Genomic DNA, 14,438 nt, shown 5'->3' with positions numbered 1-14,438 from the left:
TGTCCGTACAAATGAACCATATTGTGTTTACTCAACCTTTTAGCCAGTAACGTCAGTAGGTGGCAGTAGCAAATAACTGACCGAAGATTAGTTGTCTGTCAAAATACCTGGAGAGTTGTAAAATACGAAACGGAGTATGGTTTCAGCTATTTCGCATGTTTGCCAACTAGCACTTTCAAAAACAGCAATATCAAGATAATACAACTAATTATCGCTAATATACACAATATATAGGTTAACTCATGACATTATGGACGTACTTAAAGTCGGACTTGGAGTTATTTTTGTGTTCAATCTTGAATCCAAATCCACCTGGTGTGTTGATCCATGACGTGATTTGTAGACGCCATGACACTTTCCTCCAAACTGTCAGTTTGTTGTCTCGACGAGGCGGGTGAAATGTAAACATACAATTGATCTCTCTTGGAAATTCGTTTAATGTAATAGTTTTAAAGCCATTCGCTAAGCAATATTTTTGGCGAGTGTTTGTAAACTTTGCATTCTATTAATTTAACGTTGGGTTGTTTGATAAAGTTGGCGCTATTTTGTTGAATGATTAGTTGACCGTTAGCTAACTTTCTAGATAACGTTAGCCGCTAGCTAGCTAGATTAGCTAACAACAAGTATTTATTTTTATTTTTTAAACGAGTTATTTCGTGATCATCAAATAAATGCATTGCTATAAAAACGAATTAACGAAACATTTCGTTTTGTTACAGAATGGAAGACTATGAAAAGTTCATACAACGCCGACTTTACGAACTGAAAAGGAAGGATAGCAACGACAACAACAAGAACCAACGCCGGACACTGGAATCACCATGTACTCGCCACGGATCATCAGCTATCCGTTTCCATGGCTCACCCATCCTTCCTCCATTGGTAAGGCTTCGTGTTGCTGTATAACTCTATGGATATCACCACTTACATGTTCCATGGTATGTTGCCTGTGAGGAATGATGGAGCTAGTTATATGCTAGCCAGGGAACCAGTCTTTTTGCATGACAATTCCATACGGAGTTGGAAAGAGCAGAGACGACTGGCACCCAGGCTAGCTAGGTATTTATAGTCTTTATATTTTAACCTACTGTTGAAGTCGTTGTTAGCAAGGGCTTTTCTGTGACTATATGGTATATGCATATGACTTTCTTTTTCGGGCCTTACTAATGATATCTATCATTATTATGATATCTATCATTATTAAGACAGGCCTCTCATGGCAATACAAATATTTGAGGCCCAAATGGCACCCTATTCCCTATATAAGTCCCATGGGCCCTGGTCAAAAGTAGTGTACTGTAAAGGGAATAGGGGCACATAGACAAAGTCTGACTGTGTTGCCACTCCCAGCTCACAGGAGTGCAAAGAGAAGAGATGCAGAGACACAGAGAGGCAGCCAAGAGGACCATGGATAGGAGGAAGACTCGGCCATCTGAGACGAGGATGTCCTACGTTCAGAACATTCTACACAGTGTTCAGGTAAATCCACATGAATTTTAAGTCAAATAAGGCTGGTTTCCCAAACATTGATTAACATTATTGGAGAATCTCAAATGAAATATTTTTGGGAATCGGGGAACGGTCCCATATAATTTAATTGTACACTCCTGCTACTTCAGCTAACTTAATGTATTGCCTAGCCTATAAGGTGAAAAGTATGTATTTATGTCATAACAAAGTTATGATTGTTTTCATTTCTCACCTTTCCTGTTGTTATGGTCATGTTTTTTAAATTAGTTTTCTGTCTGGTATTCTAGCTGAGGCAAGCACCAACACTGGAGGAGTTCTTTCAGGGTGAACCAGGACTAACGGCAGCCAACACCACCAACCTACACCACAGCAATGTCCGCCAGGTTCTAGCGTCGCAGGATGATGATGTCACCGAGACCAAGGACAGCTTGCCGGGGTCGTCCTCCCCACCAACCTTAACTGTCATGCATGATGGGAAAGCAGGCGTCCGAGGTCCTCCCATGACGTTGACAGCCTACGGCGCCTTCACAACAAATCACCTTACAACTCTCCATAACACCACCACTGTGAGGGAGACCTTCCTAGATAAGCTGGTCTGTGACCCAATGACACCTTCTCTAGCTAGAGAGACAACCACACACACCAACCAGGTTGTTCCACAAACAGAGACCCGGACCAGGGAGAGACCAGGATGTGACCAGGATAAGACCACCAATGCTGAGTGTGTTCTGGAGGAGGACCTGGGTTCAGGAGGAGCAACGGGGGATCCTCTAGCTGACATCAGCCACCAGTCTTCTGGGTACGTGACGTGTGAAAACGCGGAGGCCACCTGGGTCCTGAGTCGGACTGAGGCTGGGGAGAGCATTTTGTCAGGGCCTGAGGAGGGGACACCAGTAGGAATGGGGGGGGTTCTCCTACACAGCACCTCGGATACAAACACAACCAAGGCATGTAATATCATCAGCCATCCTCCCGTTGATGCTGAAGATCTGGAGGAGGGGTCGTCCCCGTGTGACGATGACCTCATAACCGGTCGCCCCGCAGATGAGGCGAGCGTGACGTCGTCCTGGTGTAATGACGTCATACCAGACTATTTAGAGGAAGCGTTGGTTACGTGGCCTCTACAGAGCAGCGATATCACACCTCCTGTAGAAGACCGCAGAGCAAGTCACCCAGGAAAGAAGTGTAGCACTGCTAATATTGTGACTTTCCCCCAGCATCAAGCCTCATTATCACTATCAGACCTTCCTGAACCCAAGATTGTAGTGACATGTCCTCAGGCTGAGGCCTCGACACCGGACCTCTGCAAACCAGATCAGAACCAGATCCAGGCGTCAGACTTAGACCTGGACCGACCGCAGGGACCATACCGGCTCAGCCTCCAGACTCTTCTAAAGAAATCCCAGGCCGCTTTGGAACGCCCCAAACCAGGCAGGAACCAGCCAGGATCAGAACCAAAGAGCCAGGCTGGAGATGTAGACTTGGACCCGGAACCAGAGGCAGGGCCGTACCGCCTCAGCCTCCAGACCCTGCTGAAGAAGTCCCAGGAGCACCGGAGACGCCAGCGTCAGCTGAAGAACCAGGCCAAGGCCTCTACTTGTCCTACCAGGTGAGAGTTGGATGTTGTTTTATTCATCTGTTTTATTGACTTCTGTTTGTTGTGTTCAGGCAAGAGGGGCAGACATATTAGAGGTTTGAAAACCCATATTTTAGCTTTGCTTTTAGTCAGTGGTTTTACTGTTATTTTAGACATATTTTTTTTGTTTTCATCTAATTTTTTGTGGTCTGTTTGTTTTTTTATCTCCTTAATTTGAATGTTTTTACTGTAAAGTTTGTTGTGATTTGAAATGTTATTTTATTTTAGGACCCAGGAGGCCTCGACACACCAGAAGATGGAGGAGGAGATGAGTTTCTCAGACAAGGAGAATGAGGAGTTCCTCCAGTCAGGGAGAGGGGTGGCGGAGGGAAGGAAAACCCGGGACAGGGATTTGAGAAAGGATCATCTGGGAATGGGAGTCCAGTTTTCCGGACCGCCACCACTAGAGATATTCCCTAAGGAAGCGTGGGTTCAACGTGAGGAGGAGAAGGCGAGGTCTAGCATTGTGGAAAGAATGGGACTCGAAAAAGGATGTCGTGAAGGAATATTGAAGGAATTGGAGGCTGGAAATGGCCCTTCACATTTGGTTGGTCTAGAAGAAGACACCCAATCTCCTCCAGGAGTGGACATTGATGCTAGCTCGGCAGTCGAAGACATCCAGCTACACCTCTCACCAGACATCCAGCTACACCTCTCACCAGACATCCAGCTACACCTCTCACCAGACGTCACAGCAGCACCGTCAACGCTAATGGAGAACCTTCCACATCCTATCTCAGCCGATGCCTCCATAACCCAGAAATCATTCTACCTAGTATGGGAGAAGAGCTCTACCCTGCCGAGGCCTTCCTCTCTGGGGGGTAGTAGGTTCCAGACCGTCCCTACCCCCGAGTTTAGTATGAGCCCTATCCGCTGTAAGAGTAAAGGAGACAGTGGGGGAGGAGGGCGTGGCACCCCCAAGAGGCAGATCCTGGTAAACACACCTTTGAATGTAGACAATGAGGTGGGGTCGGTGACTGGGCAGGAAAATGATGCTTGGGACCAAAGGCATCTGCATAGAGCGCCCCTAGTGGCTGGGGGTGGTATATCACAAGGCTTTACTGCTCCTACAACTGTAGGTTGTACAACACCTATGCGTAGGAGCTCAGACCAGGCAGAACAGATAGCTCAGCTGGAGCTCAACCTGTCCAGCCTCAAAATACTGATCTCAGACCTGGAGTCCACACTAACAGAGACACCAGAGAGCCACCAGACACACAACAACAGCCAGACTGATAATAATAGTAACCTTACCATGGAGCCACCACATAAATACATGGACTACCATACACCTGAGAGTCAGGCAGAGAGTAACCTTACTGACAGTGAGAAAGGAAGAGGGGATGGAGGTCAGAGGTCAGCTGATAAGATGACGGTGGTCCCCTGTAGAGTCCAGGGGTGTGACAGCGTACCTCCATTGGTCAAGGAGGTGGAGATCACTGTTACAACAGGTTACAAAAAACAAGATGGTCGCCAGCAGCAGCCTCTTGCAGCGCGCCTCGTCACCTCCCTCACTCAGAAGAGGAGAGTTTCTGACGTGTTCCGGAAGGTTCCATATGATGTCATCAAAGTTCCGTCGGAAGTCATCAAGGTTCCGTCGGAAGTCATCAAGGTTCGGAATGACGTCGTCAAGATTCCAGCATCACACAAAACACCTTTCTCCGTCCTCTCAGACGCCAGTAACAACCAGCACCAGCCAATGGAGTGGAAGAGTTACCCGGAAGACCCCGCCCACTTCCAATCCATCAACCAATCGTATGACGTGGACACACCCTCAGGGCTCTGGCTCCAGGGAGGGTCAGGGTCAGAGGGGTCGTTGAAAGGTCATGACCCCGCGGGGAAGCAGCTGACCCCTGAGAACGGAGGTGGTGGTCAGGGAGGGGCGTCAAGGGCCAAACGTAGACTGGTCATGCACACGACAGAGGGGAACAGGGGAGGAGGACGAAGAGAGGTGATGGACAGGCCTCACTCCAGTACTCCTGAAGGTAAGGCCAGCCAAGGACCACAGTGGGTTTAGATTGGGACATCTTCCTGTCTGAGGTACGGAGGTAGAGAGACAAACATTCACATAGTAATGGATGGTCATCTCAAACTTCATTCAATGTTTTCTCAATCCATTATATAACATTCAGTGGCTCCAAACTCAAATAAGCATTTTATGCTGTTTATTCATTCATTATAAAGGCAACAAGGGCAGAACAAACGTTTGTCAATCCATAATATGCCTGAATAAGAGTCTGTAAAGCACATCAGACTCCTAGCTAGCCCTTCCTGTCTGACTGTTACCCGTCTCTCTCCTAGCTGCGGTGCGGTCACACAGTCAGGAGAGCCAGCAGCTGAAGCAGCTCCAGCTGACCCATGCAGGCCAGGTCAGAGCCCTGAAGGAGGAGCAGAGGAGACAGCAGCAACAACTACTGCAGGTGAGAGAGACCCCTGTCCATCACCTCAATATGACCACAGTATGACCACAGTATTACTACTATAGCTACAAAACTAACCACAATACAACCTCTTACAGGTTTGGGCTCAATACAATGTCAATTCCAGTCAAATCAGAAAGTAAACCAAATTCCAATTCCACATCACCTCATTGAAAGGCTTTGAAGAGAATTGGTCATTGGAATTTCAGTGTACTTCCTGAATTTACCAGAATTAAAAGGGAATTGACCCCAACCCTGACCTCTAAACAATTGATGAAGCAGCAACAACTACTGCAGGTGAGAGAGACCGCTGGGCCGCAATATGACCACTACAAGGTCACCTATAAACCCATCCAGCTGGCACCGGTATCCCTCCCTGCCTGCTGCTCTCAATCAATTCCTCCCTCTCCCTCCCTCTCAATTCCTCCCTCTCCCTCCCTCTCAATTCCTCCCTCTCCCTCATTCTCTCTCAATTCCTCCCTCTCTCTCTCTCTTCCTCTCTCTCTCTCTCTCTCTCTCTCAATTCCTTTATTTTTCTCCCTCTCTCTCAATTTCTCTCTCTGATTCTCTCAGATTCTTAAAATGGCCCAGCTTGTGCTGTTACATCAACCTTAATGTTCCTCAAAAGAGAGACAGGGATTTCAGCTCCTTGGCTTAATTACATCCTCACACACACAGCTTGTGCAGACTGCAGACATATGCCCATTATAAGGGACCTTGAAACTCCCCTCCAGTTTTAAGGACCAGGGAGAGATTCTACTATAAATGTTTCATTGGAGCCCTAAGAGGAAGAGAGTGTGAGTGTGAGTGTGTGTGTGTGTTAAACTGAAGGACAACCAACACGTTAGCTTGCATCCGTTCCTTGTATATCAATTAAACTTTGATGTCCCGAATACGACAGGTGTAGTAGACCTGACCGTGAAATGCTTACTGACAAGCCCTTAACCAACAATGCAGTTCAAGAAATAGTCAAGAAAATATTTACTAAATAAACTAAAGTAAAAAAATAAACACAAGAAAATGACATAACAATAACGAGGCTATATACAGATGATACCGTGTGCGGGGCTGCAGGTTAGTCAAGGTCATCTGTACATATAGGTGGGATAAAGCTGCTCTGCATAGATAAAGATCAGTGAGTAGCCGCAGTGTAAAAACAGGTGGCTTGGGGGTAGAATCTGTTAAGGAGCCTTTTGAATCGAGACTTTGCTCTCTAGTACTGCTTGTCGTGAGGTAGCAGAGAGAACAGTCTATGACCTGGGTGACTGGAGTCTTTCACCATTTTTTGGGCCTTCCTCTGACACCGCCTGGTATAAAGGTCCTGGATGGCAGGAAGCTTGGCCCCAAAAAATGTACTGGGTCGTACGCACTACCCTCTGTAATGCCTTACGTTCAGATGCCGAGCAGTTGTCATACCAGGCGGTGATGCAACCAGTCAGGATGCTCTCGATGGTGCAGCTGTAGAACGTTTTGAGGATCTGGGGACCCATGGCAAGTCTTTTCAGTCTCCGGAGGGGGAATAGGCTTTGTCGTGTCCACTTCATGACTGTGCTTGGTGTGTTTGGAACATGATAGTTCCTTGGTGATGTGGAAACCAATGAACTTGAAGCTCTCAACCCGCTCCACTACAGCCCCATTGATGTTAATGGGGCCTGTTCAGCCCTCCTTTTCCTGTAGTCCACGATCAGCTCCTTTTATCTTGCACATTGAGGGAGAGGTTGTTGTCCTGGCACCACATGGTCAGGTCTCTGACCTCCTCCCTATAAGCTGTCTCATCGTTGTCGGTGATCAGGCCCACCACTGTTGTCGTCAGCAAACTCAATGATGGTGTTGGAGTCGTACCTGGCCACGCAGTTGTGGGTGAACAGGGAGTACAGGAGGGGGCAATGCAAACACCCATGAGGGGACCCCTGTGTTGAGGATCAGTGTGGCAGATGTGCTGCTACCTACCCTCACCACCTGAGGGCGGCCTGTCTGGAAGTCCAGGATCCAGTTGCAGAGGGAGGCGTTTAGTCCCAGGGTCCTTAGCTTAGTGATGAGCTTTGAGGGGACTATGGTGTTGAACGCTGAGCTGTAGTCAATGAACAGCATTCTCACAAAGGTGTTCCTTTTGTCCAGGTGGGAAAGGGCAGTGTGGAGTGTGATTGAGATTGCCTCATCTGTGGATCTGTTGGGGTGGTATGCGAATTGGAGTGGGTCTAGGGGGTCTGGGAGGATGCTGTTGATGTGAGCCATGACCAGCCTTTCTAAGCACTTCATGGCTACCGATGTGAAAATCATTTGGGCAGGTTACCTTCCGTCTGTGTGTGTCTCTGTAGCTCTAACAACATCATTAACATAAAACTGTTTAATAATTAAACCTGTCTTCTCCCCTCCCTCCATCATTGAGGATGTGTTGCCTGTAACAGGAGGTTAGCTGGGCCGTGGATATAGAGCTGGAGGGAGACAGGGATGTAGGGTAGCTGGGCCGTGGATAGAGAGATAGAGGGAGACAGGGATGTAGGGTAGCTGGGCCGTGGATAGAGAGATGGAGGGAGACAGGGATGTAGGGTAGCTGGGCCGTGGATAGAGAGATGGAGGGAGACAGGGATGTAGGGTAGCTGGGCCGTGGATAGAGAGATGGAGGGAGACAGGGATGTAGGGTAGCTGGGCCGTGGATAGAGAGATGGAGGGAGACAGGGATGTAGGGTAGCTGGGCCGTGGATAGAGAGATGGAGGGAGACAGGGATGTAGGGTAGCTGGGCCGTGGATAGAGAGATGGAGGGAGACAGGGATGTAGGGTAGCTGGGCCGTGGATAGAGAGATGGAGGGAGACAGGGATGTAGGGTAGCTGGGCCGTGGATAGAGAGATGGAGGGAGACAGGGATGTAGGGTAGCTGGGCCGTGGATAGAGAGATGGAGGGAGACAGGGATGTAGGGTAGCTGGGCCGTGGACAGAGAGATGGAGGGAGACAGGGATGTAGGGTAGCTGGGCCGTGGATAGAGAGATGGAGGGAGACAGGGATGTAGGGTAGCTGGGATGGAAGGAAGGAGGCAGAGATATGACACCGAAAAGGAGACGATCATTAGTTTAATTCATGAAGGGTGCTGGTTAAGTGCCAGATAGTCGCTCTGAGCGCTAATGGTCCTCTCTCACTCTTTCTCTCATTCCTCTCTCTCTTTCTCTCTTTCCTCTCTCTCTCTTTCCTCTCTCTCTCTTTCTCTCATTCCTCTCTCTCTCATTCCTCTCTCTCTCATTTCTCTTTCTCTCTCTCTCTCTCTCTTTCCTCTCTTTCCTCTCTCTCTTTCCTCTCTCCTCTCTCTCTTTCCTCTCTCTCTCTTTCTCTCATTCCTCTCTCTCTTTCTCTCTCTCTTTCCTCTCTCTCTCTTTCTCTCATTCTTCTCTCTCTCTTTCTCTCATTCCTCTCTCTCTTTCTCTCTCTCTTTCCTCTCTCTCTCTTTCTCTCATTCCTCTCTCTCTCTCATTCCTCTCTCTCTCTTTCTCTCTCTTTCTCACTCTCATTCCTCTCTCTCTCTTTCTCTCTCTTTCCTCTCTCTTGCCTCTCTCTCTCTTTCTCATTCCTCTCTCTCTTTCTCTCTCTCATTCCTCTCTCTCTCATTCCTCTCTCTCTCATTCCCCTCTCTCTCTCTCTCTAATTCCTCTCTCTCTCTCTCATTCCTCTCTCCCGTCTGTTAGATGCTGGCCGTACGTTACCAGCTGCTCCAGAGTTTGTCCTTCCCTGTGTCCTCCTGCCCCACATCCAGTGCATGTCTAGGGGACAACACAACCTCCCTCCTCCCCCTCTCTTCCATCCCCCTCTCCATCCCTCTATTCTCCCCCTCAGCAGGATCCTTCCTTTCAGACCCAGACTCCCCCTCACGGGTAAATTCAATTCACACCTGACTGACTTTGTATATTTGGATCTTCAGTTTATAATCAACAAGTGAGAAGCACAACAATTAGTTGTAGGATGATTCAAGTCAGGGTGTGTGTGTGTGTGCAAGTGTGTGTGTGTGCGTTTGTATGTGTGTCTGTGTGTGTGTGCGTTCGTATGTGTGTGTGTCTACAGCTACAGTTGGCCACCAGTTGAAAGGACCTTGAGAATCTGGGTGGGAAATTAATTGGTTGTCATTGACAGAATTGGTATTTCTCCTCTCGTCTCTCCCCACCCCCCTCCCCTCTCCCCATCCCCCTCGTCTTGTCCCCTCCCCTCTCCCCCCCCTTCCTCTCTCCCCACCCCTCCTCTCTCCCCACCCCCTCTGCTCGTCCAACCCCCCTCCCCACCCCCCTCCTCTCTCCCCACCCCCCCTCGTCTCGTCCCTCCCCTCTCCCCACCCCCTCCTCTCTCCCCACCCCCTCCTCTCTCCCCACCCCCCTCGTCTCGTCCCTCCCCTCTCCCCACCCCCCTCGTCTCGTCCCTCCCCTCTCCCCACCCCTCCTCTCCCCCCCCTCCTCTCTCCCCACCCCCCTCTTCTCTCCCCACCCCCCTCTTCTCTCCCCACCCCCCTCTTCTCTCCCCACCCCCTCCTCTCTCCCCACCCCTCTCCCCCCCCCTCTCTCTGCCCACCCCCTCTCTCTCCCTCTCCCCCTCCTCTCTCTCCCCACCCCCTCCTTTCTCCCCACCCCATCCCCTCCCCCCCTCCTCTCTCTCCCCACCCCCTCTCTCTCCCCACCCCCCTCCCCTCTCCCCACCTCTCTCCCCCTCCTCTCCCCTCCCCTCCTCTCTCCCCTCTTCAGTCTCCCAGGTGTCTGTCTGTGTGTTATGGTCCCCTGGTGGCAGCAGCAGTGAAGGGATACCTAACCAGGAGGCTCCTACACACAGAGAGAGTGGGACAGCTGCTATGTACCATCAAGGTGACACACACAGTCTCAGAAACACACAGCCCATCATGGGATTTATCAAAGATGTGATTTACGGATGAGTGTTTAATAATTTATTTTGTGTATGACTGTGTGTGTCCCCCTCCCTCAGGACACGCAGCAGTTCCTACAGTCCTTCCAGCCCCAGAGCCCTGGGAGAGACAGCAGGCAAGACCTGGTGCTGCAGGAGAGAGTCACACTGCAGGTAACTAACACACACACACACTGGCGCGCACAACACCATCTCTACACACACACACACTCTGGCGCGCACAACAACGTCTCTACACACACACACACACACTCTGGCGTGCACAACACCGTCTCTACACACACACACTCTGGCGTGCACAACACCGTCTCTACACACACACACACTCTGGCGTGCACAGCACAGTCTCTACACACACACACACACTCTGGCGTGCACAGCACAGTCTCTACACACACACTCTGGCGTGCACAGCACAGTCTCTACACACACACACTCTGGCGTGCACAGCACAGTCTCTACACACACACACTCTGGCGTGCACAACACCGTCTCTACACACACACACACTCTGGCGTGCACAATACCGTCTCTACACACACAGAAGACTAATTCTCAGGAGTGGTGTCTTGTTCCAGCTCCGCTCGGCGCGTTATGAGGTCCAGGACATCTTCTGTCTGTCAGCAGGAGACAGGATGCAGATCATCAGCTGGGACAGACAGCTGGCCAGGGACAGAGAGATGAGACGCAAGGTAACCACAGGGGGGGGGGGACAGAGAGATGAGACGCAAGGTAACCACAGGGGGGGGGGGGGGGGATGAGACGCAAGGTAACCACCGGGGGGGGGGGGGGGGGGGTGATGAGACGCAAGGTAACCACGGGGGGGAGATGAGACGCAAGGTAACCACGGGGGGGGGGAGATGAGACGCAAGGTAACCACAGGGGGGGGAGATGAGACGCAAGGTAACCACCGGGGGGTGGGGGGGAGATGAGACGCAAGGTAACCACCGGGGGGGGATGGGGGGGGGTGATGAGACGCAAGGTAACCACGGGGGGGGGGGGAGATGAGACGCAAGGTAACCACAGGGGGAGATGAGACGCAAGGTAACCACAGGGGGGAGATGAGACGCAAGGTAACCACAGGGGGGAGATGAGACGCAAGATAACCATGGAGGGGGGAGATGAAACACAAGGTAACCACGGAGGGGACAGAGAGATGAAACGCAAGGTAACCACGGGGGGGGGACAGAGAGATGAAACGCAAGGTAACCACGGGGGGGACAGAGAGATGAAACGCAAGGTAACCACGGGGGGGGGACAGAGAGATGAAACGCAAGGTAACCACGGGGGGGACAGAGAGATGAAACGCAAGGTAACCACGGGGGGGACAGAGAGATGAAACGCAAGGTAACCACGGGGGGGACAGAGAGATGAGATGCAAGGTAACCACGGGGGGGACAGAGAGATGAGACGCAAGGTAACCACGGGGGGGACAGAGAGATGAGACGCAAGGTAACCACAGAGGGGGGAAGACAGAGAGATGAAACACAAGGTAATAGTGTTACTTTATTTTTTATTTTTGTCCATCAGGCTAAGGCGTTTTGGCAGTTAAACCTTCATCAAGACTTTTTTATTTAAAAAAAAATTGTTTCACATTTATTTAACCAGGTAGGCCAGTTGAGAACCAGTTCTCATTTACAACTGAGACCTGGTCAAGATAAAGCAAAGACTTCCAGTCGTTATGCTAACGCTAGTTAGAAATTGCTCTAGCATTAGTGAGCAACATCTTTCAAACTGCACACAGAGACATGACCTCATCAGGCTGGGGAAGTAGACAAAGGGCCTCACAGCCACAATCCCCAACTATCTCTACGTTAACACTACAATCGCCCTCTAAACCCGACAAATAGCATTTAGGTATCATGATGACATTTGAGATATTTTGGGACACAATTAGTGACTTCCTAGTGCACAATAAAGCCTCCAACATGAGATGCTTTGGGGGTCTGGATAGAAAGATTAGGATTGAATGTAGAACAAATATACATCAGCATACACAAATTTAAGGAGTGTTTGTGTATCAAACTGTGTGTGTGTGTGTGTGTGTTTGGGTCCACAGACTGGGGAAACGGGGTCGACCAGGGGGAAGACTTCTCTGTCAGCTGCTACACAGAAAGCCCTGGAGAGGAAGAGAGGAGTCATGATGTGAGTCCTGTAATAGAAAATGTGTCACTAGACCAGATAGTTATTGTATATAAAACAGACATTGTCAGAGCAAGACAGCAAGTGTATGACTTGTATGTTCAGGGTTATCAGCACAAGGTTAGGGTTGTGTTAATAACATGTTTGGTTATAGAAGAGCCATACTTCTACCCAAGCTAATACAGCCCAGGCAGTGACTACTGCCCACCATAGTGATATTATGATACTAGTAAAAGAGTCCTACTGTCTTCACTAATCAACCTATTGTTCCCCTCTCTTCTCCCATCAGGAGGAAAGCGGCAGAGGGGCAGAGGGGGACTGGAGCTGGGGTTGTAGCTGGCCAGAAGGGCCCTCTGGCTGGGGCAGAGAGGCAGAGGGGGACTGGAGCTGGGGTTGTAGCTGGCCAGAAGGGCCCTCTGGCTGGGGCAGAGGGGACTGGAGCTGGGGTTGTAGCTGGTCAGAAGGGCCCTCTGGCTGGGGCAGAGGGGAACGTCATCAAGCGGATACGTGGGTCTTTTCGACCCAACCCTCAAAGGGTCCCCAAGACCACCCAGTCCCGCAGATCTCGGTGAAGATGATCTACTTATCAGGCTAGACTGGACCGGAACTGGGTCGTGTTCATTTTGGCACAGTGTTGTAGCAAAACGTTTTGCACAGGAGAACGAAAACGAGTGTTTCTTATTGGACAAGTTCAGGGTCATATTCATTAGTGGAAATGTTTTGGAAAACGAAAACAAGCGTTTCTTATTGGACAAGTTCAGGTAGTCCCTCCCTTGACCCAGGTAATGAATACTGTTGATACCTAAAAAGATATACACACACAATCCATCTCACTTAACCCTAAAACAATACGCCCCTATGGGCCCTGGTCAAAAGTAGTGCACTACAAAGGGTTGCCATTTGGGACGCTTCCATAGTGTTTCTTGCTAACCAGTGGACATCTGGAAAGTATTGTATTTTAACTTGATTGTATTCTACAAAGGCACAACTCACTGCATTCAAATGCATCTTAGCTACTACATACTGTATGTGACAATCTATTCTTACCACAAGACCTCAGGACTTGTTTTTGGACACACTGTTTGTAATATGTTAGTTTTACACATGTTATACTATTTATATTTCCTATACCAATTTGTGGTACGGTATTGGGATGGCAATGCAACCAAAGCCTAGAAAACCCAAGTCTATATTTGAAGGTCTGTTCTGAGTGTTCATCTTTCCTACTGTTTTTGTTCTAAATTATTTAGAAGTGTTTTTTAATAAAGTTTTTTTTTAATAAAAAATGTACTTGTCAGGTTGGTTTAATGAAAACTGAACAAAAATATAAACACAACATTCAACAATTAACGATATTACTGAGTTAAGAGTTCATATAAGGAAATCAGTCAATTGAAATGAATTCATGGGGTCTTAATCTATGGATTTCACATGACTGGGCAGGGGCACAGCCATGGGTGGGCCTGGAGGGCATAGGCCCTCCCAATTGGGAGCCAATCAGAATGATTTTTTTCCCCACAAAAGGGCTTTAATACAAACAAATACTCAGTTTCATCAGCAGTCCTGGTGGTTGATCTCAGACGATCCCCCAGGTGAAGAAGCCGGATGTGGAGGACCTGGGCTGGTGTGATTACACATGCTCTACGGTTGGGAGGCTAGTTGGATGTACTGCCAAATTCTCTTAAACGATGTGAGGTGGCTTATGGTAGAGAAATGAACATTCAATTTTCTGGCAACAGCTCTGGTGGACATCCCTGCAGTCACATGCCAATTGCACGCTCCTTTGAAACTTGAGACATCTGTGGTCTTGTGTGACAAAACTGCACACTTTAGAGTGTCCTTCTATTGTCCCCAGCAGAAGGTGCACCTGTGTAATGA

The 14,438-nt window shown here is 49.2% G+C and overlaps 1 protein-coding gene across 1 annotated transcript; it reads left to right on the top strand.

Moving 5' to 3' along the window:
* The first annotated feature begins 272 nt into the window (after positions 1 to 272).
* LOC110485492 lies at positions 273 to 13,846 on the top strand. The gene is made up of 13 exons (XM_036948321.1): positions 273 to 401; positions 720 to 882; positions 1,351 to 1,479; positions 1,758 to 3,079; positions 3,335 to 4,146; positions 4,186 to 5,091; positions 5,408 to 5,526; positions 9,203 to 9,388; positions 10,244 to 10,360; positions 10,479 to 10,571; positions 10,997 to 11,110; positions 12,478 to 12,563; positions 12,850 to 13,846. Exons 1-13 carry the CDS (start codon positions 349 to 351, stop codon positions 13,130 to 13,132), a joined length of 4,383 nt encoding a protein of 1,460 aa, XP_036804216.1. The 5' UTR covers positions 273 to 348; the 3' UTR covers positions 13,133 to 13,846.
* Positions 13,847 to 14,438: the final 592 nt, after the last annotated feature.

Source organism: Oncorhynchus mykiss, chromosome 17 (assembly GCF_013265735.2).
Source record: "Oncorhynchus mykiss isolate Arlee chromosome 17, USDA_OmykA_1.1, whole genome shotgun sequence".
NCBI classification, from domain to species: Eukaryota; Metazoa; Chordata; class Actinopteri; order Salmoniformes; family Salmonidae; genus Oncorhynchus; species Oncorhynchus mykiss.
The sequence above is the reverse complement of the archived record's forward strand: the minus strand, read 5'-3'. Positions and strand labels throughout refer to the sequence as shown.

What these genes read in the sequence shown, in the direction of transcription:
- LOC110485492 (XM_036948321.1), top strand. Translation starts at nt 349, where the DNA reads ATGACACTTTCCTCCAAACTGTCAGTTTGTTGTCTCGACGAGGCGGGT. An exon ending in CACCCATCCTTCCTCCATTG is followed by an intron (nt 883 to 1,350) that starts GTAAGGCTTCGT and finishes TGCCACTCCCAG; the next exon opens with CTCACAGGAGTGCAAAGAGA. An exon ending in AGCGCCCCTAGTGGCTGGGG is followed by an intron (nt 4,147 to 4,185) that starts GTGGTATATCAC and finishes CTACAACTGTAG; the next exon opens with GTTGTACAACACCTATGCGT.